The sequence below is a fragment of the Saccostrea cucullata genome, unplaced genomic scaffold, assembly GCF_032062105.1.
Source record: "Saccostrea cucullata isolate Sc308-1 unplaced genomic scaffold, CSIRO_AGI_Scuc_v1 ctg1365, whole genome shotgun sequence".
NCBI lineage: Eukaryota > Metazoa > Mollusca > Bivalvia > Ostreida > Ostreidae > Saccostrea > Saccostrea cuccullata.
The window spans coordinates 41,178-62,806 of NW_026921114.1; the positions used below are offsets into that span (position 1 = coordinate 41,178).

Here is a 21,629-nt window from a genome sequence, read left to right on the forward strand (position 1 = left end):
TAAAATATATACTGTACATATACTGTTAAAAAATGAAATTAACATAGCAATAAACACATGTTAAGTAAAATAAATATTTATTTCTAAAAGGTATTTCTTTGTCAGACACAATCACAGATTTTTGTGGGGATCAGAATTTACTGTTATTAAATCACACGCATTTTTGTGGGGTCAATTTTTCGTAGTTTGAGCAAAAAGTACTGATTTTAAGGAACTTTGTGGTTGATGAAGTCCCAAGTTGTTTTACGTCTTAAATGGGAGGACAAATTTGTGCGTCTCATTTTAACACAAAAAACAACAAACATTACCGGTAATTAAAAATAAACCCATAAAAATTCACAATTTCACAGTTATACATTTTAAAAAATATTTAACAAATGCAGCATATATATATAATATAATAATGTAAAATGAATTCATCAAAAACTTTTTTTAATGCTTGATTTGAATTCAATAGGTGGGGAAAAATAATTTTTTTAATTGATTGTTATCAAGTTCACATACAGATTTACCTGAGTAATCATAGGCTTACCAGTACATATTATATCACAAATGATGTATTAAATTACCTAAAACATGTTAAGTATTTTGATTTATCTACATGTCCCTTACATTAAAATTCCTGCAAAACTCCTTGAATTCTGACAACAAATTTTACAAAAAATTATATAATGGTCACAGTTAAATTCATTTTATGAAATTCTTATGTCAAAACTCATACACTGGTTTTCTTGCAGTCATGATCCATAAAATAGCTGCAGTTTATTCATTTTTTTTCATTAAAAACAATGGTCATCCGTTGTTGTTGCTATGAATGGTTTCCATTTTGTAACTGTGTTTTGGTTATATCACCTGGAAGAAATAAAATCATGGAAGATATGAAATTTATTATCAAACAATGGCAGTGATTTGTCTCATTTTCCAGAAAACCTTTCTATTATCTTTGCTATATATCTGTATTTCATTTTTATTATAAAATATAAATGCAGTAAAGGAATAAAATCAGTTTTGTAATTTCTCAGTATCTGTGTTTTGTGTGTGCCTGTGTTAAGATTAACCCACATTACATGTGCAGGTATGTGTGTGTATGTGTGAAGATTTAACTGTATTACATGTAAAGGTGTGTGTATATCTACCTGTGTTGAGTGTGTAGGTGTTTATGTAGATTTACCTAAATCAAATGTGAAGGTGAATGTGTAGATTTACCTGTACAAAACGTTTAGGTTTCTATGTTGATTCACCTGTATGTAATGTGTAATTGAGTATTCAGATTTTCCTGTATTGAATGTGTAGGTGTGTGTGTTTATTTACCTGTATTACATGTGTAGGTGTGTGTGTTTATTTACCTTTATATCAAGTGTAGGTAGGTGTGTTTATTTACCTGTACTGACTGGATAGTTGTCAATTACCTGAATTAAATGTGAAGGCGAATGTGTAGATTTACCTGTATTACATGTGTAGCTGTCTCAGTACATTTTCCTGTATTAAATGTGAAGGCATCTGTGAAAATTTACCTGGATTACATGTGTAGGTGTTTGTAGATTTACCTGTATTACATGTGAATTTACCTGTACAAATCCGATAGCTTTATATGTAGATTCACCTGTATTAAATGTGTAACTGTGAGTTTAGATTTACGTGTAACTGTGTGTTTAGATTCACCAGTATGTGATGTGTAAGTCTGTGTTTAGATTTACCTGTATTAAATGTGTAGGTGTCTGTGAAGAATCTCTGACATGCATTGATCTCTGGACAGAAATCAGCGGTTCCTCCATACATTATCACTTTGTCCCCCACTACCCCCAGGGATTGCTGGCTTCTCCCCTCAGGAACGGTCCCACTCTGCTTCACCTGGGTCCAACTTTTGGATTCTGAAATCAAATGTAATTCAAGTGTCACTGCAATTTTTTCAAATTTTCAAAGTTAAATATCAAAACTTTTAATACTGAAACAAACATCCTTTTGAACCAAAGGCAAAAAAATTACCACAGTCAAAAACATGGATATCAGCGAAATGTTGGTTCTCTGTCCCTCGTCCCCCGACGACAACCAGTTTACTTCCAATGGAGACTGCAGCATGAAATGACCTTGGTTCTGGTTTTTGTCCTTTTATTTTCATTTCTGTGTCCCACTTTCTTGTTTCTGAAAGAATCGATTCAATAAAATACATCCTTCTTTCTATTTACATGTATTGAATATGTGTACATCATTCTCTCTCTATTTACATGTTTTGAATATGTGTACATCATTCTTTTTATTTACATGTATTGATTAAGTGTACATCATTCTGTCTATTTGCCTGTGTACATCATTCTGTCTATTTACCTGTGTACATCATTCTGTCTATTTACCTGTGTACATCATTCTGTCTATTTACCTGTATTAAATATGTGTACATCGTTCTGTCTGGCTTCTATATCCCTTCCTCCAAAGATGACAATCTGTTTGTCTACAGCACACATCACATGTGCAGCTCGGGCGGTGGGCACTCCAAGATTCATTTGCATTGGGTGTGACCACTTCTTGCTTACTGAAATAGATTAACTTATAATCATTTTAAAGATACCTACACAGTTAAGGCAATGCAAAGTTAATTCCTTGGTTCTCAGGCCTTTTTTTTCAAGAAATATGGTGAGGGAGGGAAGCATTTTTTTAAAAACTTTTTTATTGCATTCAAAACATGATGAGGCAGATTTTTACATTGTACAAAACCTAAAAAAATAATAATGAGGGAGGTGATTTGTTGTTTTTATTTTACTGATTTAGCAATAAAAGGGTCAAGAGGCACCCTTGGAAGAGATGAGAGGCCTGCGAACCAAGAAATTAATTTTTAATGGCATAAACCTGGTTACAATGAAAATTCTTTAATGTAAGGAATTCATGCCTACATGCCCACTGCAAAGTGGTTTTCATTCCTTGTAGTTTTAAAAATTGCTATAAACCCTACAAATATAACAAATTGCATCAACAGCCAATCAAAATTTTCATCCCTGGCATTTTGCTAAAAGCATGCTTTACTGTCCTTTCCTCAAACTGTTCATTCTCTGAGAAATTAACTAATATAAGTCTATAGCCGAGACTGTAGCTCTATTTTTTTGTACTTATAACAAAGGCTAAGGATATATTAGCCATTGCCATCTGACCAAAACTGTAGAAGGAGTAGCGTTTTAAAGGAATTTCACAGACATTTCTATTTTTAGTAACAATGGCAACCCTGTTCATCGAAATCAAAAATCGATGCACTATTTTATGTATCTTAGTGTAGTCTACTTGTGTGCCAAGTAATATTGAAATCAGACCAAAACTGTAGAAGGAGTAGCGTTTTAAAGGAATTTCACAGAAAATTCTATTTTCAGTAACCATGGTAACACCGTTCATTGAAATCAAAAACTGATGCACTATTTCATGTATCTTAGTGTAGTCTACTTGTGTGCCAAGTTATATTGAAATCAGACCAAAACTGTAGGAGGAGTAGCGTTTTAAAGGAATTTCACAGAAAATTCTATTTTTAGTTACCATGGCAACACCGTTCATTGAAATCAAAATCGGATACCAAGAACTGTTTAATTACTAAAAGCCAAATTTTCGACATTAATATCACTTGGGTATGACCCAGTTTTGTTTATGTACATACTGACACACGCTTGGTATATATGCATTCTACTGGTAAGCATAAATTCATAACACACTTGGCTTGGAATCAATTAAAAAGAAAATAATCAAGTATTATTACCTCTTGTTAGATAACTATTACAAAGATTAAATTAAAATGTTCACACATGCACACTTGAATATGTAAAGTGAAAAAACTGACGTTCTACATTCGTTTGAGATTCGTAAATTTTTCATTATTTTATTTTAAGTTACTGTACTACAAAAAAGTAATGTCACATCCAAATTCTGCATTTTTGGGATGCGCTTTTTACATAGGACCAGCGTTTTTTTCCTCTGATTTTTACCCCCAAAGTTAACTAATACAACATTGCGCTCTATAAAAACCTTAAACCTTTATATTTCATGTAAAAAATATGCTAAAAAAATTTCTTTGTTATCAATACATAACGTTGTTGGCTTGTATTTTCAATACCTGTGTCAAAGACATGAAGATCGTTGAACCAGCCAAAGTCTGCCCCGGATTGGTCTGTCGGTAGTTCATCACTTTCTTCCTCTTCCCACTAAGAATAAATCACAACATATTGATACATTCAAATACAAAGAATTTACGCCACCATAACTATTTCATTGTTTCTATTTTATAGTTATTGTTTAAATTAAGATTTTTAAAAATTTAATCTAGTTCTAATCCTCATTAAAGATATAAATATAAACTGAAGGGTCTATCAGAGGGGTCAATGAACCATAACGATATGAGGAATCATAACTATCATAGGAATCAATCAACCATTACTAACAGAGGAATCAATGAACCAAAACTGTTACCTCTTCATCATCTTCATCCACATCATCTAAGTCCACAGCTTTAGGACCGAACCCCCCAAAGTAGTAGATCCACTGCCCCACAGCTACACCCTGTAACTTGTCACGAGGGCTTGGGAATGCTCCCTCCGCATCCACAGGTGACCAAGAGTTAGTATCTAAAAGAGGATTCGAACATATACTCACTGTACAAATGCTTGATTTCAAAATCAAATACCTCAGAATTCTTCAATATGACGCACATTGAATGGAATTAATCACCACCAAAAATGGCAGTATAGATCTAACAGTAAAGTTTTGGATGGTCTCTTTTTCAAGCCAGTGGGGTAATACAGTGTATTACTAATAAGTACTGTAAATCACTTTTTATTCGCAAGAACTTTATTTTCACGTAATTACGCGAGAGAGTGTGCTCGCGAAAATTTAATTCTCGCGTATGATAGTATTTCTTAGGATAATATAGAGCAAGAACCATAATTCGTGAAAATTTTGTCTCGCTTATCAAGAGTCAATGATTATCTCGCGAAAATAAGGTGTCGCGAAAATATAGTGATCTACAGTAGCTATTAACAATGGTTATAGGAAATTTTTTGAAGTGGAATATGTTCAGATCACAAGCTTAGTAATAGCGAGCGCAGCGAGCGTCGCAAAGTGACGCTCACGAAGCGAGCTCAATAGACTAACGTGTAAGAACAGAGGAAATTCGGAATTGTACATACGTCAAGCAAATTTTGTTGTGAAACATTCCCAGAATTCCTTTACTACCCAATGTCCTTTGCGCGAATAAATAAATAAATAGATAATAACGTAAAGCATAAAAGGCTTTCAGTTTGTAGAAATATTTCAAAGAAACAATAAATAACTCTGCAATGTTTTTCGACCAAAAGTGCACTAGATCTATAGTTTCAACCAGACGCTCGGCTATCTCCGTAAGCTCCGATGAGCTCCGTGACGTCGCGTGACGTCACCGCTAGTCGAGATGTCTCGTGCGGCTTGATGTTTGAAGTAGCTTTTCAAGTTTTCGAGTGTTTTGATGGTCACAACTGCGCTCGCCCCAATGGTCACACCGTAAAACATATTATTCTGTAATGGCAGTTAAAATATTAAGAAATATTAAATAAATAGAGGTAAACAGTAAAAGTGTACTTTTTTGCACATTAAATTTTTTTTTTCAATGGGTGGTACTGAAGCTCTCTGGTCATCCATCCCACCTCTTTTCAGACCAGTGAGCTAAAGATCTACAGGTAGCAGCTAGCTATTCTTAACCTCGTTGGCTGAAAAACCACTTACTTATATCGAACTTGAAGAGATCATTAAACCACCCCGTAGAATGACTCAGTCCACCAAACAGGTACAGGGAGTTGCCCACGGCTACCAGACTGGCACCAGTACGAGCTGCCGGAGGTTCTCCATGGAAAATGACCTTCTCCCATTTATTTTTTGCTGTCAGAAGCAAAAGAAATGGTTAAATTTTAAAATAAAGAGAATTTATTATGGTTTAAAACAGTAACGAAGTGGGGGAGGCTGAAATTGAGCCTAAATGAGTTAGGTACACTGTGATAAAAATAATTAGGGATGCCCTGTATACGAAGCAAGTGTATGTGTTGCTACCTACTGCCAAAAGAATCTTTGTCTATCACTGCGATTATGGTAAATCCCTGGCATTGCATGTATGTAACAATTCCAATATTAATCCCAGCACTTTCCCGCAATATTTATTGTTCGTTCAGGGGTGTGCAATTACCATCGCCCGACGCCCGGGGCTACCAATTTTAGAGGTCGGGCTAGCTTAAATCTATACTGCGTTAGACCATTGGGCTAGTAAATCTAAAAAGAAAGTAAACATATATTTACCTCGACTGAATTGAGGTACGAATTAACTTTTCTATAAAATCATAATCTTTAATTCGTTTTAACCTATATGCATTGTGTGTTCCTATCGCCAGTCGTCTCAGTGACAATTATAGTTGATATAAATAGGGGGAAGTACCTGACAATTACAAAGCGCAAACCATTATCTGTTTTATTTATTTCAACTTAAATGTTTATGATATACTTATACATATATTGTTTTCGGTAGTTAATGGGCTAGTGACTGGCAACCTTGGGCTAGTAGCTTTGTTACCACCATTGCCCAACGAGCTGGTAATTTATTTTTGTAATGTGCACACCCCTGTCGTTGAAAGAAACCTCCTGAGAGTAGTAGACGTCACATAAGCCTGGTTTACATCACAAAATTGCTAATCATATTGATGCGTCAAAGAGCTTCAGTAACTTTACGTTAAAAATGAAAGTGAATTTTGAGAGCTCAGAGCAGTGCCGAATTTGAAATTTTATGTTTATTTAAAAGTTTTGTTTGTTTTGGTATAATAAAGAATTTAATGTGCAAGAAACATGGGCGATAACTCGTAAACTATAACTCAGTGCATTTACTACGAACAATCTAGAGAGTTCCAAATGTAAACATGGCATAAATTCCCCTCAGAAAATTAATTGGATTTTCATCTTTATATGGATTATTTTCTGGGGTAAACAGCATAAGCAATCTCAAACAAGGCCAAAGAAAAAAAATGTTATCAGTTTAAGTAATGCAAATCCTACATCATATTTTCTTAATATTAAGTATTCATCCCAACAACTATTTTTGGGGGCCGACCTCTACATGGCATATTTTTTTTTAAGTGTGAAAAAAAATGTGTAAACAAATATTCATAACTGTTAAAATTTGTCAAAGACTTCTGTTCACCATTTTCAGTTCCCCTGTTATCAATGGAAAATAACAAAATGGCGGCGGCCATTGGAAGAGGCCAGCCTCAGTGTGCTCTCTGTTATTTTGGGAATGAAAATGTAGGTACAAGGACACAAAAACAAGCGTAATAACAACCCTTTGGTTTACTGCCCACTTTAAATGATATCTTTGCTAGTGATCGATTGTCAGTTTGTCCAAAAGGGCTCATAGTTACGATGCTACTCATCGATTATAAAATAAATGTCGCCGACATCGCTAACAAAAAATAAAATTGTCATACTTTAATTTTATTACCAAATCCAAGTGCAAAGAGCATAAAAGTAGTGATGAATGTTGAAAACATGGAAGGATCCCGTGTCTTGTAGATACTTTTACCGCCATGATTAAATATGGGGTTAAACTAATACCAGGAAACGGTAATATTGCAAGTAAAGGAAAACATAATTAGTCTAGTCAATCTTTAAACGTTATTATCACCATAAATACATGTCTAACTTCTGGATAATTACTTTTACAACTTTCAATTTTAACTAACTTAAACTAATTTTACATACATATATTAAATGAAAGGTGGGACTAATATCAGTAAAAAACCCTTTGCATGGACTTCTGACTTTATTAAAAAAAATAATTCACATTCTGTTTCAATAGTCCTATATTGTTTAATGTAAACAAAATACTATTTTCCACTGTTTAAAAAAGAAATTTCAATTAACATTTGTTCTTGATTTAGTTCCTGTTCACTAAAATATTTCACTTAAATTACAAATGTACATGTATTCAGATTCATCATCTTTGTTTGTTTGTTTTTTTTGTTTTAGATTTCAAATAGTAAACAACGATAAAATTAACCTGCTCAGAAATCAAATACAGTGTAATCTAACAAAGTTCATGGTTTCTGTAACACATATGGTCCTTCGCTGAGTTTTTAAAGGAATGATTGTTTGATTATCTACTTGACAAATACCTTCATGTTCCATAACTGAAAAAAAAAATTCTGAGAAAACTAAAAGAGCTTTCTACACAGTGTACTGTATATTATAAAATACCACTTGAGCTGTTGTGCATCAAGATATGAAATTTAATTGTAAAAGATTATATTGAGTGACTTGTGATATATTTAATTTGATTATGTATTCAGTTCATATCCTAAAAATGTTATTTCCAGTGCAAAAAAATAAAATAAAAAATAAAATAAAATAATTTTCCTACCTACCTACCCTATTTTTTTTAGGCTGGTAGCAGGAAACAAGACTATTATTTTTTTTGGCCTAAATCTTCATATTTCATGCAATAAATGTAAAACGTTAATATTTCAATTTTTAAACAAAGCTCGCGTTAAAAAAAGAACCAACACACAATAATTTAAATGCCCAAACAATGATCTTACCAAAGGAAAACTTGATCAATTCGTTTGTTTCCACCAGTTCATCGGCATGAGTCTCTGTGTGTGCAACACCTCCGAACACGTACATGGAATCCTCCGTCACACACGAACATTGACCCTCTCGTGGACTCGGACAGCTGTCTGATTCTAATTTACTCCAATTTACTTCCATAGTTTATAGACCCCTCAAAATATCAAAAGAAAGAAAGCCTTTTTCCCGCGATAATGATACCGGAAATGGCATTACGGTAGTAAATATGAATGGAATTAGGTCAAACATTTTAGTTCCGGTATTATTTTTCAGTGGATCGACTTGTACGGTTTACAAATCATATATAAATAAACGACAGTGTGATGCTTTATGATGGGCTCATCTGTCAAAAATAGATCGTGACATAACGGCGAAACAGTACACTTCATTTTTTTTAATATTTCTTTTTACTTTAATACCCCCCCCCCCCCCCCCCCCCAAAAAAAAAAAAAAACAAAAAACAGGCACTTGTTCTTTTTTTTATTCAACCAGTAGAGCAATGTATAATACAACCACGTAGTAAAGTGGGCCGTTGAGGGGCTCCCTGCCCCTTTTAAAGACACCACTTCTTGTGATTTTGTAAGTTCGGTCGGTTGCCCCCCCCCCCCCTCTCTCTCTTTTTTACTGCAGTATCACGTGGTCAAATAATTCAATTTTATTTGTAACACGTCATTTGATTGGTTAAACGGTTTTATCTATTTTGTATAACATAACTTGCCTACGTCACAATGAGTTACGTCAAAAACGTATTACTCCGCTTGACGTTAACTTTTAAAATATGCGATATTTGAAGCCTTTTTCCGAAGGAAAAAATGGAAAAATTGTCTCATTGTCTACATTGAAATTAAATTATAAGGAATGAAGCTTATTTCAACTTATGTTATACGATATAACATAACTTGGGGCATTTTACGCTTAAACTGCCCCAAGTTATGTTATATCGTATAACATGAGTTGAAATAAGCTTCATTCCTTAAATATTTAATAAAGCCCATTGAGCTCATTTTCGTAGGTTAAAAAAATAATTTTTTCGCGGTATATGACGAAACTTTCGCGAATAAACCCGTAACTTTCGCGAAATAATAATAATAGTAATTGTTACTCCGGAACCTTGATCTTGACTGACAGATAAGAACACGAACACAGACGGGAACTCTCATGAACTAATTTATAAAACATCATTTTCTCAGAAGATGCGCTGGAGAACGATACGAGAATATGATAGATTAGAATACTTTTTTAATTTCAAAACCCTACCAATTAATAAAATGAATTTTATATGTACTTTCTTGTTCAGTTTTTTTTCCCCAAATGTTAAATTCAAGAATTTCTCCAGACTGATTATTTTTTAAAAGGAAAATGTCCACTTGACACTTTTTTAAAGCTGTTTTTTAATCAGTAACATTTACTACAACTGCATACCACTAGTAAATTAAGCAATCATGATCAAATAAGCATTTTTTCTTCATTGATTATGTATCCAAGGGGTTATAGAAAAGACCGTGGACTAGCACCATAAATCAATTTTTTAAGGTATACAGCAGAGTTTGTACACTTTGAATTAATTGTCAATGTTTTCGTAAGCCATGGAATGACCACGTAGTGCAACCTCAAAATACGATATCGAATTTCTTCAATGAATCCAATGGAGACAAATGAAAATATACAATCCAATTTTCTCAAATGTGGTGGGACACAACTGACAAATTTACCTCATTTTGTCAATTTTCTGAGATATATATATAATCTTAACAATTTTATTTCAAATTCTCTTGAGATTGTATAAAAAGACGCCGGAAATGGGTGATTTTCCCCGAAAATCGTGATCTTGAAGTTTAACTTTTTGAAAACTCGCATAAACTTTGAATTGTTTGAACAGCGTTGAGAAAGACAAAATGAGATCGTCACGGTAAAATGGATTCAATAGCAAGAAAACTTAAAATTGTAGCTTGTAAAAGTCCAAGATCAAAAATAGCCTTTAGCTTATCAATGTAATGAATAAACTTGATTACAAAATCCCGACTTAAGCAAATGTCTTGGTTAAACAGCAACGCGTTATATAACGCGAAAGTTACGCGTTTATTCGCGAAAGTTTCGCGTTATAACGCGAAAATTTATTATTTTTTTAACTAACGAAAATGAGCTCAATGGGCTTTCGTAAATAATAGTGTAATGTAGAAAAAAAACTTCCTTTATCGTGCGTTTATACGCAAAATATTGGTTATTTCAAACATTAAAAAATCTTTTACAGACAATAAATAATTAAGGGCCTAAAAACCATACTTTTCTTAAGAGTTCTCTAGGGTTCTCTATTTAGTAGTACCCTCAGAAGCAAGTGCCTACGATACATTCTAGCCTACAGTCTTCCTGAAAGCGAGCACTCCGCCTACGATAAATCCGCTCCTTTCTCGTGAAAGTTCGGCATTTTCCGTCGATCTGTTTGTAAATATTTTTTAATGAAGTTTGGAAGTGCATCAAACGCAGTAAGTAAATTCTAATTATTTCATACAAATAAAATAAAACTTTGTCGATTAAATCTCACTCCACTCATTATTGAGGTCATTTTCTTTTAATAGCAGCAAAATTACTTCCGTTATTGAACCGAAAAAGAAAATATTTTGTTGACAGATCTACCGGCCTTTCTGCGTTGAAAAACAGGTAATTTGTGAATAACATCTCATCCATATCATCTAAAATGCATTTTCAGCTAAGTATTAAATCATAAATATTTGATTCCAGTTGAAATACTCGTGAAATTTTAGATTATTTCGAGAAAAAGGAAAGCCCATCACAGAGGGGCCCATTAGGGGAAATACTTTTCTTTGTGATGTTATCTATGAAAAGAAATTGACAAGGTATCGGTGTAAAAAGGAACAAAATAAAATTAGTTTATGAAGAAAATTTAATTTGTTAAATATATATGGTATGGATTTTGCTATAGTCTTCATTTAACTGAGATATGGATTTCTCATCTTAGACAATGTTAGAACAGTTATAGGATAAATTTAGAGTTGTGAAACTTTAATGTTATATCTGTTTTATTTCCTGAATGAAACCAAACCAGAAAGATAAAGTTTGAATTAATAAGTACATATCCAAATGATTTTGGATCTACATTTACATACAATTAGTGAAAAAATGTATGCATAAAAAGATTTCCCCTTTCTTACCCCTCATGTATGTAGTGGTCAGGTTTAGACAGCTAGTGTTCATTTTCTTTTGAGTTCTTTTATTTGTGAAATTATTATCTTACTGTACATGTGATAATTTTATTTGTCCATTTACAATCCATCAAAACCATTTACATGACCAAACGTATTTAATACATGAGTTCCTGACAGTTCTACCATAAACAAAATCGTGACCAGGTTCTTGTAAAGTAATAAAATGCCGAATAAAAACCTTCTGCCTCCCGTATATGATCATTAAATTCTAACCCTTGTTTCCAGAGGACTTCCTTCTGTAAACATGGCAATAAATCAAATTGTGAAGGAAGATTTTGTTGACAAATATATGAATTTGCTAAGTCGTGTTTTATTGCCAAAAGTTTTGTACTTTTGTAATATTTGTAACAAGTTAGATGAAAGTTGAAATTAAGGTCATCATATAAAATGTTTTCCAAATTTGCTGCTGTCTGATAACGGGGTTTTATTTTTGTATTGCAGCAAAAGGAGACAGGAGGGCCGGGGAATGAATTAATAGTAAGTTTTCATGTCAAAAATTTATTTAGACTTATCATGTTGATTGTACTGTGCCAGTAATTGTAAGATGTGCAGCAGCATACAATAACTGGTTTTTGTCCCCTGTTAAAAGTAGGGGGATATTAACTTCGGTCTGTCTGTCCTTCCGTTTGTCTGTAACGCTTTCATTTTCACAAGATATCTCGAGAAGCCTTTGAAGTTTTTCAATAAAATTTTTATAAAATAACTCCCTATGGCCTAAGGAAGATCCCTATTGATTTTGAGGTCATAAGGTCTAGGCCAAAATAAAAAATAGTCTTGTTTCCTGCTACCCGACCTACCCTATTTTTTTGCACTCGACCCTAAAGGTTTTTTTTAGCTATTGGGCCAGCATTTTTTTATTTTTAGGTTTACGAACATCAGAATGAAAAAGTCCCGTAGGAGGAGGAAATAAAAAAAAAATAAAATTATATTTTGGATACATTATCGACTTTTCTACATTAATTTTTGCTTCTTTTTTAATGCTCTCCTAACAGGCTTTTTGCCACTGGACACATAAGGGTTACAAAGGGGAAAATACAACCTTTAATTGTTTATTTCATCATCTACTAGTTGGGGGCATTGATATAAATCTTTTGATATTGGACAAAATACAGATTTTTTTTTTTAAATCAATTTTTTAAATCTCTTTTAATATATTTTCATTTTTGTTTTTAATGTGTGTTAGGTAGAAATTATTCTAAAATATTAATATACTTGAGACCTATAAAAGTAATAATTCCTTTCATAAAACAGACAGGGAGTATTCCCAAGGAGTATTGAGCAGTAGGGTGGAATTTTTTCAATTAAGTGTAAAATAATTTTTCTGGCTGCCATAAACGATACTACATGCCTGTATATATTTGTATATTCTTGTTTTTAAATAGTTGAAATATTTTATTTCTTTAGGCTATTGTTTATTTCTTCCTCAAATGGACTTAACTTCTCCCATAGTTTTATTCATTACATCTGATGCATAAGTGACCCTTTTCTGAAGAATGATGCTAAGACTGCAAGTTATGACAAAAACCTAAACAATGTCTCTGACAATAGCTACCATGGGCAGTTTTAAACCTGTGGGAGGAAAATAATTTACTTTTAAAGACAGTTACTTTTGAATACGGATACGTAATTATCTCACCAACATGTCACTTTGCAACAAAGTCGTCAGCATTTTATTGTTCTCTGAACGGGTGAAACGTTTTGAATGGCACTCCTATCAATAAATATTTACATTAAACCAAGCTTTAGTGCTGCTATGGACTTGACACAAATCTCCCTTCATTACCCGCCATGTTCATTTAAAACCGGAAGTACGAGTTCGTAAATTTGAAATCTCGATCCCGACTCAAATTTGACATCGGAAAGAAAAAAATTTGTTTTTCTCAATTTTATTTTTTTTCTGAAAATTCAAAAATCTGAGCGGCGGGTTTGTAAACCTAAAAATAAAAAAATGCTGGCCTTGGGGAAAAAATTCAAATTTTAGAAATTTCATGTTTCAAAAGTGAAAAAATTTATATATTCTCAAGTTGTATTTCATGAAATATATGTTTAAAATATGGACTTTCGTAAAATTCCACTTGAGTTGTGCATCCAAAGACATGGAATTTCATTTTGAAAGATGATATTGACCTTAGCTATCTAAGCTATATGACATGTTCAATTTGGTTTTGTAGTAGTTCATATCCAAAAAAAATACCGTTGGAAAAAATAAAATAAAATTAAAAAATAAAATAATTTTCCTACCTACCTACCCTATTTTTTTCTGGCTGGTAGCAGGAAACAAGACAATTATTTTTTTTTGGCCCAATGGTCCAATTTATAAATTAAAAAAATCTCTATGTTTTAACACTTTTGCTTCCATGAAATATCTTGAAAAGCCTTTGAGATATTGCAATTATTATAATATTTTATACCAGAACTCCCTATGGACTAAGTAAGACCTCTGTTTATTTTAAGGTCGAGGTCATGTAGTCATACATTTTTTGTGTAAAACTTTCATTTTGGGCAATATCTCAAATTTTATGCCATAACTTCCTATGGCTACCTCTTGCCCTCCTTAAAGTGCCCTCAATAGATCCCCCCTCCAGGTCAGCACATTCTCTTCTTTTTTAGGTCACCTGAGTAAACTCAGGTGACCTATTGCTATCTGTTTTCGTCCATCGCCGTGCGTCGTTCGTCGTGTGTCGTGTGTTAACATTTGAACATTTTCAGCTTCTTCTCTGCAACTACTCAACCAATTTCCATCAAATTTTACATAAAGCATTTATGGGTGAAGGGGAACAAAAATTGTGAATTTCATGGTCCCTGCCCCCCTGGGGCCTGAGGGGTGGGGCCAAAACCACCAAAATTAGTGCAATCTTTAAAAATCTTCTTCTTTACTCCTGGACACCAAGCAGTCAAACTGTTAGCATGAATGTAATGACCATTGAGTCCTCTACCAAAATTGTGAAATTCATGGCCCCAGGATCAGGGGTTCTAGTGCTAGGGCGGGGCTCTATAGATTATATAGTGAAAATGCATTATTTCTTTGAAAATCTTCTTCTCTGCTTCTGGGCATTAAATAAACTAACTAAGTACATAGTAATAATGAGCAAGATTGCCTCTTCCAGATTTGTGAATTTGATGGCCCTAGGGTCAGGGGTTCTGGTGTTAGGGCGGGGTTCTATAGATTATATAGTGAAAATGCATTTATTCTTTGAAAATCTTCTTCTCTGCTTCTGGGTTTTAAATAAACTAACTAAGTACATAGTTATGATGAGCAAAAGTGCCTCTTCCAGATTTGTGAATTTGATGGCCCCAGGGTCAGGGGTTCTGGTGTTAGGGTGGGGCTCTAGAGATTATATAGTGGAAATGCATTTATTCTCTGAAAATCCTCTTCTCTGCTTCTGAGTATTAAATAAACTAATTAAGCACAAATTTATGATGAGCAAGAGTGCCTTTTCCAAAATTGTGAATTTTATAGCCCCAGAGTCAGGGGTTCTAGTGTTAGGGCGGGGCTCTATTGATTACATGTATATAGTGAAAATGCATTTATTCTTTTAAAATCTTCTTCTCTGCTTCTGAGTATTAAATAAACTAACTAAGCACATAGTTATGATAAGCAAGAGTGCCTTTTCCAAAATTGTGAATTTTATGGCCCCAGAGTCAGGGGTTCAGGTGTTAGGGCCGGGGCTCTTTTGATTATTCAGTAAAAATACATTAATTCTTTGAAAATATTTTCCTTTGCTTCTGGGTTTTATGCCAATGATCCAAGTATATATATTTATGATGAAGAAAGGTGCATGTAGCAAAATGTTTATTTTTTATCCCCCCCCCCCTTGGGTCAAGGAGGGGGGGGAGTTACATAGTCTGAAAATAAATTAATGCTTTGAAATCTGCTCTTTGGTATTAATCAACCATTTTTGATAAAATTTGCAAAATTTTTAAATATGTGGCCCCAGGGTCAGTGGTTCTTTTGGGATGAGGTGCACAACTAGTTATAAAGTGGAAGAACATCTGTTTGTAACTCAGATCTACCTCTGGGTATTGAGTAAGTAGAGTAAGCATGCTAAGTTTTTTAATTATGATAAGCAATGGTGCCTCTTTCAAATTGTGAATTGTGAATTTCATGGCCTCTGGTTTAAAACCAAATTTAATTGTTTGAAAGTTGTTACACAATACTCGGGTGACCTATAAGGCCCGTGGGCCTCTTGTTTCTCATTTAGTGGGGGACACAGATTCTCTGAATTATTATGACATATCTGAGAAAGACCCTTTTAAAATATCACAAAAATTAAAAAATAACAAATTTACAAATCTATTCTATAAGTGTATACGGGAGATATATTGTTTAATTTGGGCATATATTGCATTGTAATGCAGCAGTAACAGGTATTGTAGCAGAAAAATGCCCCCCCCCCCTTTTGCCCTGGCCCAGTGGATGAATGTTAAAATAGAATAAATTCAAAGAAGATAAAGTTTAATATCTTTAACACAATTTTGTCTTGATGAAATTTAAACTGGGTAAATTATTTTGAAATTAAGTGTGTTACATGGTAAAAGTAATAGTACGTTTACATGTACAAGCAAAAGTAACCTTGTATACAATTACATGTATTACAAATGAATTAACTAAACATGTATTTACAAATGGGTGGCAATTATATCATGTATCACAGAAGGAAAAAATATTTATGAAGAAAGAAAGGGATAGGGGAAACTAACCGATATAATGGGATGGGGTAGGACGAGATTCTAATTAATCATCATTTAATCATGTTAATGGGAAAAAAAGAAAAGAAAAACAGAGCACAATAAAATGCTAAATCTCCAAGAGTGTCAAACTTTAGAATGGCATGATACTAGCATATAATTTTAGAGAAGCGGAAGTTGTACAAGTAAAATTAGCATTCCTTGCGGTGTTCCTTAGTATAAAGTTCTTGTGAGCTACTTGAATTTGTCATGTTTATTTGTCAATGAAGTGGAGATTGCAGGATGTCAAGTAGGTCAAATGTATGAGAAAATGAATTTTAAATAAACAACACAACTTTAAACATTAACCAGTAACATGCATGTTCAATTTACTAGTATCTCAAGTTTATAAGTACCAGACCCTTCAAGCTGTATTTTTAAAATCTTCACACAAAAGTAAGTTTGTTTTTTTTTTTTGGTGTTAAAAAATCAGATGCCTGTGGTTTAAGTGTTTAGATTCCTCTATACCTTAGGTGCAGTGACTGCAAATTAGAGTTCAAATTCCATGGTACTTTCATGCAGTTAAAGTGATTTACTGCTCTTTTAATAAAAATAAAAAGCACTAATTCATGATTATACTCATACTGTAAAATAATCAGTTGCTTTAAAATTAGAATTTTTGTTAAAGATATGTACTGTAATGCCTAAACGGTGATTCATATTTTACTTGCAGCAAAACCGGGTTGATGGATGGAAGAAGGCTGAGAAGTGGCAGAAAAACCAGATACAAACTTCATCGAGAACGTCTTCGTAAACCTACACTAGTCGACAGTTACTGTACGGATGATGAAAGCCGTCCAAGTTCACGTCGATACTCGCACACGACTTTCCCGTTATTTTCCAACCTCTCCGATGACGAGGTCATTCTATCGCACAGTAGCGGCACAGGAAGTGGGCTGAAGGTCTCCCATTCCACGCCGTCTTGTCTTTTGCTTCAAGCGGCTGCAGATCTAGAAGATACTAATCAGGAATATTTCCCCTTTGTGCACATGCCAATCGACTGCAAGCTGAAGATTTTGTCTTACTTGAGCTCCTTTGAAAAAGGGCAATGCATGAGGGTGTGTAAGAACTGGTACCAACTTCTGCAGACGCCGGGGTTGTGGTCGAATATCGTGATGTGGGATTTTCCGCTGACCTGCGTGCCGTCTGCCCGAGGTGGACTTCACAGTCCCAGCGACTGCTACAACTGTTACAAGAGGAGGGTCCACGGCTTCGCTGGCTTCCTCATGAAAATCCGACCTGTGATAAGAAGATTTGAATTTAAATTCGACATCGGTCAAGTGAAAGATGGATTTCTGGCCATGCTGAGGAATCTTATGTGTCACGTTTCGTTTCGAGAGGTTAAATACATGCTGTTCAACTGGAAGGATACACCAGCTAGACCATTCTGGCTGGAGGAATTTACGCAATGCGGTTGTAGAGAGGACGTTCTGTACTCCAACAGATGTAGAACACGGAAATACATTGCTCTCTTTGAAGAACTCGTCAAACATCTCGCAAAAATTGAAACGCTTATACTGCCATTTGACTGGTCTTGCATGAAAAACATTGAAAACGTCACAAAACTAAAAAGTTTGAAGACCCTAGTACTCGAGAAGAGCAGCGTGTTTCAATCGATCCAGCAATCCAGGTTAGATAAACTCTTGTCAGGACTTCCCGAGTTGCGACAGCTGATGTTGGAGATCTGGACTCCGAGTGGGGTCGGAATGATGAAGTATGATCTGAGTTCGGAGTCTCTGGAATTCCTCGACGTGTCACAGAGCCGAGGATTTTATCTGAGATCTCTCAACATGCCAAGGTTGAAACGGTTCCGTGTGGCGCGTCATCCGTGGAACGGTCCTCTGGTTTGTCCCACTCGACTGAACATGCCATGTCTGTACGACGTACTGAGACAGGGAACTCCAAATCTGTTGAAGCTGAATGAACACTATCTAGAAGAAGACTGGAAGGAGGTCTGCAACCCAAGACTGGAGGAGGTCTTTAAATCTGTTTGTTCCTGTCGCAGACACAAAACAGGGTGGATGATGTAAATGGTTGTGTTCTTAAGAATGTTTTGTTAGAGATTTTCCTGCCTTAGAGGTTGTTTACAGGATATTTTTGTGTCTATATTATTCTTTAGCATTTTACTGTATATGAAAAAAATGTGTGAATTAGATGTGAATTAGATTGTAAGTATTCGTATATCAACAAAGGATTAGGGACAGTAAGGGCCCTTTTTACCCCCAAATTTTGGGTGTCTGTAAGAATGCTGCAATAGTTCATAACCAAAAATCTGTGATCATCTTTGTTTCAAAGTGAGCATCAGCTATTTTTTTTTTCATAAGTACAAAAGCTATCACAATTTTAAGTTATGATTTTTAATTAACATGTTTAATGTCAAAAAAGGGGCCAAAAATGAGAGTTAAAAGTACCCTGTCCTTTCACATGCACTGATCTGAATAGTGGTGCAATATGCACATTTAATAAGTTTTTTTTTCAAGGGTGTCATATTTAAAATAATCACGAACATGAGATGTAATCATATTTCAACACATTCACTCATTTTATTTTTAATTCATTTTAATTTTGGTTACATATACACATGGCATATGAAATACTTAACTTCATTAATAACCAAAATTACAGAATTTTTTTTCAAAGTAAAAAAGTGCAATTCTTTTATTCAGGTAATGGTTATAGATGTACAGGGATGTTATGTAATGTTTGAATGTGTAAAATTGCAAAGTCAGGCGCACAAAATTTTAAAAAAGTTTTTGTGCTTATTTCAACAGAGGATGTTTTATACGTAATTGTTCAACAAAGAAACCTCTATGTCAGGACAGTTTTATTTTTCACCTGTCACAACATTACGCAATATGTCTAGAATAGATAAGCCATACACACTAAAACCCTTGTTCTTAGACCACACGGCACTGAATAAATACACCTTAGATTTTTAAAATGTGACAACTTACTATTATAACCTAAGATACTGAGCTCGAATAATTTTAAATTAAAATGGAAGTTTTTAACAGTAAATTTATTTGTTAGGTATAGACTGTTGAAAATGGCTTATTTTGTTAATTTTTTTATGTCAGTGATGTTTTGTTGATTTTGACTTTATTAGTGATATAAACTTGAGAAAGTTTTAGTTTGATTAAATTTCTTTGATGGTGAATCTTGTGTGCATGCATATGATTTACAACTCCATTAGAAATAATTATACTCTTAGGCATTCCTAAACACGTTACTTACTTGTAATACCTGTACAGTACCATATTTGTTGAAATATTAGGGTTTGTCCTCCTTAACCCCCCCCCCCCCCCTTTCCCTTCTTAATACAATGTATCACTTAAGAATTAGTCCCATGATTAGTACCAGAATTTTATTGGAGAAAAAAAAATGGATAATGAAAGTCATATTTACATTGAAATTATAGTGCTCATTTTACCCCAATATCTGATATGGTGCCTACAGTGTGCTTATTAAGGCAAATGCTTTTGTTATTACATCATGTAAGATAAAATTGGTGCAAGACAAAAAAATTATCTGATAGATTCATGATTTTATCTTTTATGTAATGTAAAGGCAGATTTGGGGAGTGTGAATATATATCCATTACAGTTTCATAATGTGCTTAAGAAAATATTGTTTATTTTAATGCAGTTGTAGTTGTTTTTTTTGTCAGTTCATCAACTGATCTCAAAAGAAAAATTCTATATTTTTCTGGCAATGTCTCATTCATTTTAACAAGATCAATCATATGATTTGTAAAAGAACGAAATAATCATGTTGAAAACCTTACGAAATAGCCCAGGAATTCATCAGATCATGATTTATATCCATTACGGTACTTCGTATGATTTGTTGTATAGGATCTTTCACTTGTTGATTTCTGTATCTGTAAATGTAGTTTATACAGTGAATCTGTTGAAGTTTTTTTCAGGTAAATGTTGTGGCCTTGGGGCTAACTGATTTTGCCATAGTGAGAGAAAGGAGATCCTATGAATCAAAAGTATATTTCTGTCTCAATACTTTTTCTAATGATTATATTGTTAATAAAATGTTTTTAAAAAACTTGATTACATGAGTTTTCTTCAGAGATCAACCACTGGTTTCACCATTCCTTGATGGTTTGGGCTGAAATAGCAGCCTGGGTAATGCAGTCGATAGAGCACCTGACAAGTGATGAAAAGGTCCCGGCTTCGATTCCAGGTCCACCCATTTTATACTTTCTTGTTAATATATATTTTGTGCTGTTGACCAACACTAGATTTGCAGGTTAGAGTCCTGCTAGGGGCTATAAATAAGAACTTGGATATTGGTCTGGGTAGCTCTGAGTCAGTAGAGCACCTGACAAGTGATTCAGGGGTCCCGGGTACGATTCCCAGTCCAGCCATATATTTTCTCTTGTCCTGTTACAATTCCATATGGCCTGACTGTGCACATTTTTTCACCCTTAAAGTGCAGTGAACACTTTAAACATATTTTATTGAATAATACAATAAGGATTGTGCAACAGGCAAGGCCTATATACACCCTCTCCTTAATGCAGTGAACACGTCTGGCATCAGAATGTTAACAAGTGGCAGCAGGTTGCTATTGTAACAGGAGAGGAGAAAACTGCAGTGGACCAGACCAGGATTCTAAACCCAGGCCCCCTGAATCTTCCTTCAGGTGCTCTACCAACTGAGCTATCCAGCCACCAGCAAACGAAACCGGCTGACCACCACATTTCTCCCTACTTATAGGTCTTTGGTCCCCCAAAGACCGCAACCAAGGTTCATCTCTGGCAGGCCTCTCACTTGTCAGTTCCAGGGCATAACACGGCACCATATGTAATAGGGGAGGAGAAAAATGCAGCGGACCAGACTAGGATTCAAACCACTGCCCCCAGAATCTCTGGTCAGGTGCCGACTGAGCTATCTGGCCAACGGCAAACAAACTCAGCTGACCGCCACTTTATAAAGGCATTATATACACTGTATAAGCAGATCGAATTTTTTGTGAGGATTCAATTTTGGCATTTTTAGCTAGGGTGTTGAAATCACTAGAATTAGATTAAAATTTTTGTGAGCAGACAGACTTACACAA

At 34.3% G+C, this 21,629-nt stretch overlaps 2 protein-coding genes across 4 annotated transcripts; one reads left to right on the plus strand and one right to left on the minus strand.

Moving 5' to 3' along the window:
• LOC134259199 (kelch domain-containing protein 1-like) lies at positions 1–8,794 on the minus strand. Its single transcript, XM_062741796.1, has 8 exons — positions 8,577–8,794; positions 5,728–5,880; positions 4,441–4,595; positions 4,088–4,175; positions 2,378–2,530; positions 1,987–2,142; positions 1,698–1,871; positions 1–852 (listed from the first exon to the last, which is right to left on the minus strand). The coding sequence occupies exons 1-8, from the start codon at positions 8,743–8,745 to the stop codon at positions 809–811; spliced, it is 1,092 nt and encodes a 363-aa protein (XP_062597780.1). The 5' UTR covers positions 8,746–8,794; the 3' UTR covers positions 1–808.
• Positions 8,795–10,979: 2,185 nt separating this feature from the next.
• On the plus strand, positions 10,980–20,617 carry LOC134259200 (uncharacterized). Of its 3 annotated transcripts, none has more exons than XM_062741799.1 (3): positions 10,980–11,087; positions 12,270–12,305; positions 17,230–20,617. In XM_062741799.1, the coding sequence occupies exon 3, from the start codon at positions 17,243–17,245 to the stop codon at positions 18,584–18,586; it is 1,344 nt and encodes a 447-aa protein (XP_062597783.1). In that variant the 5' UTR covers positions 10,980–11,087; positions 12,270–12,305; positions 17,230–17,242; the 3' UTR covers positions 18,587–20,617. The 3 variants fall into 3 exon arrangements, with proteins under 3 accessions (XP_062597783.1, XP_062597781.1, XP_062597782.1); XM_062741797.1 differs by lacking the exon at positions 10,980–11,087 and adding an exon at positions 11,145–11,262; XM_062741798.1 differs by lacking the exon at positions 10,980–11,087 and adding an exon at positions 11,177–11,269 and having other exon boundaries at positions 12,276–12,305.
• Positions 20,618–21,629: the final 1,012 nt, after the last annotated feature.

Coding starts and splice junctions, on each gene's coding strand:
- LOC134259199 (XM_062741796.1), bottom strand. CDS start 8,745: ATGGAAGTAAATTGGAGTAAATTAGAATCAGACAGCTGTCCGAGTCCA. Junction 4,176..4,440: donor TGGATGAAGATGATGAAGAG/GTAACAGTTTTG, acceptor ATTTATTCTTAG/TGGGAAGAGGAAGAAAGTGA. Junction 2,531..4,087: donor TCTTCATGTCTTTGACACAG/GTATTGAAAATA, acceptor AATCTATTTCAG/TAAGCAAGAAGTGGTCACAC.
- LOC134259200 (XM_062741799.1), top strand. CDS start 17,243: ATGGATGGAAGAAGGCTGAGAAGTGGCAGAAAAACCAGATACAAACTT.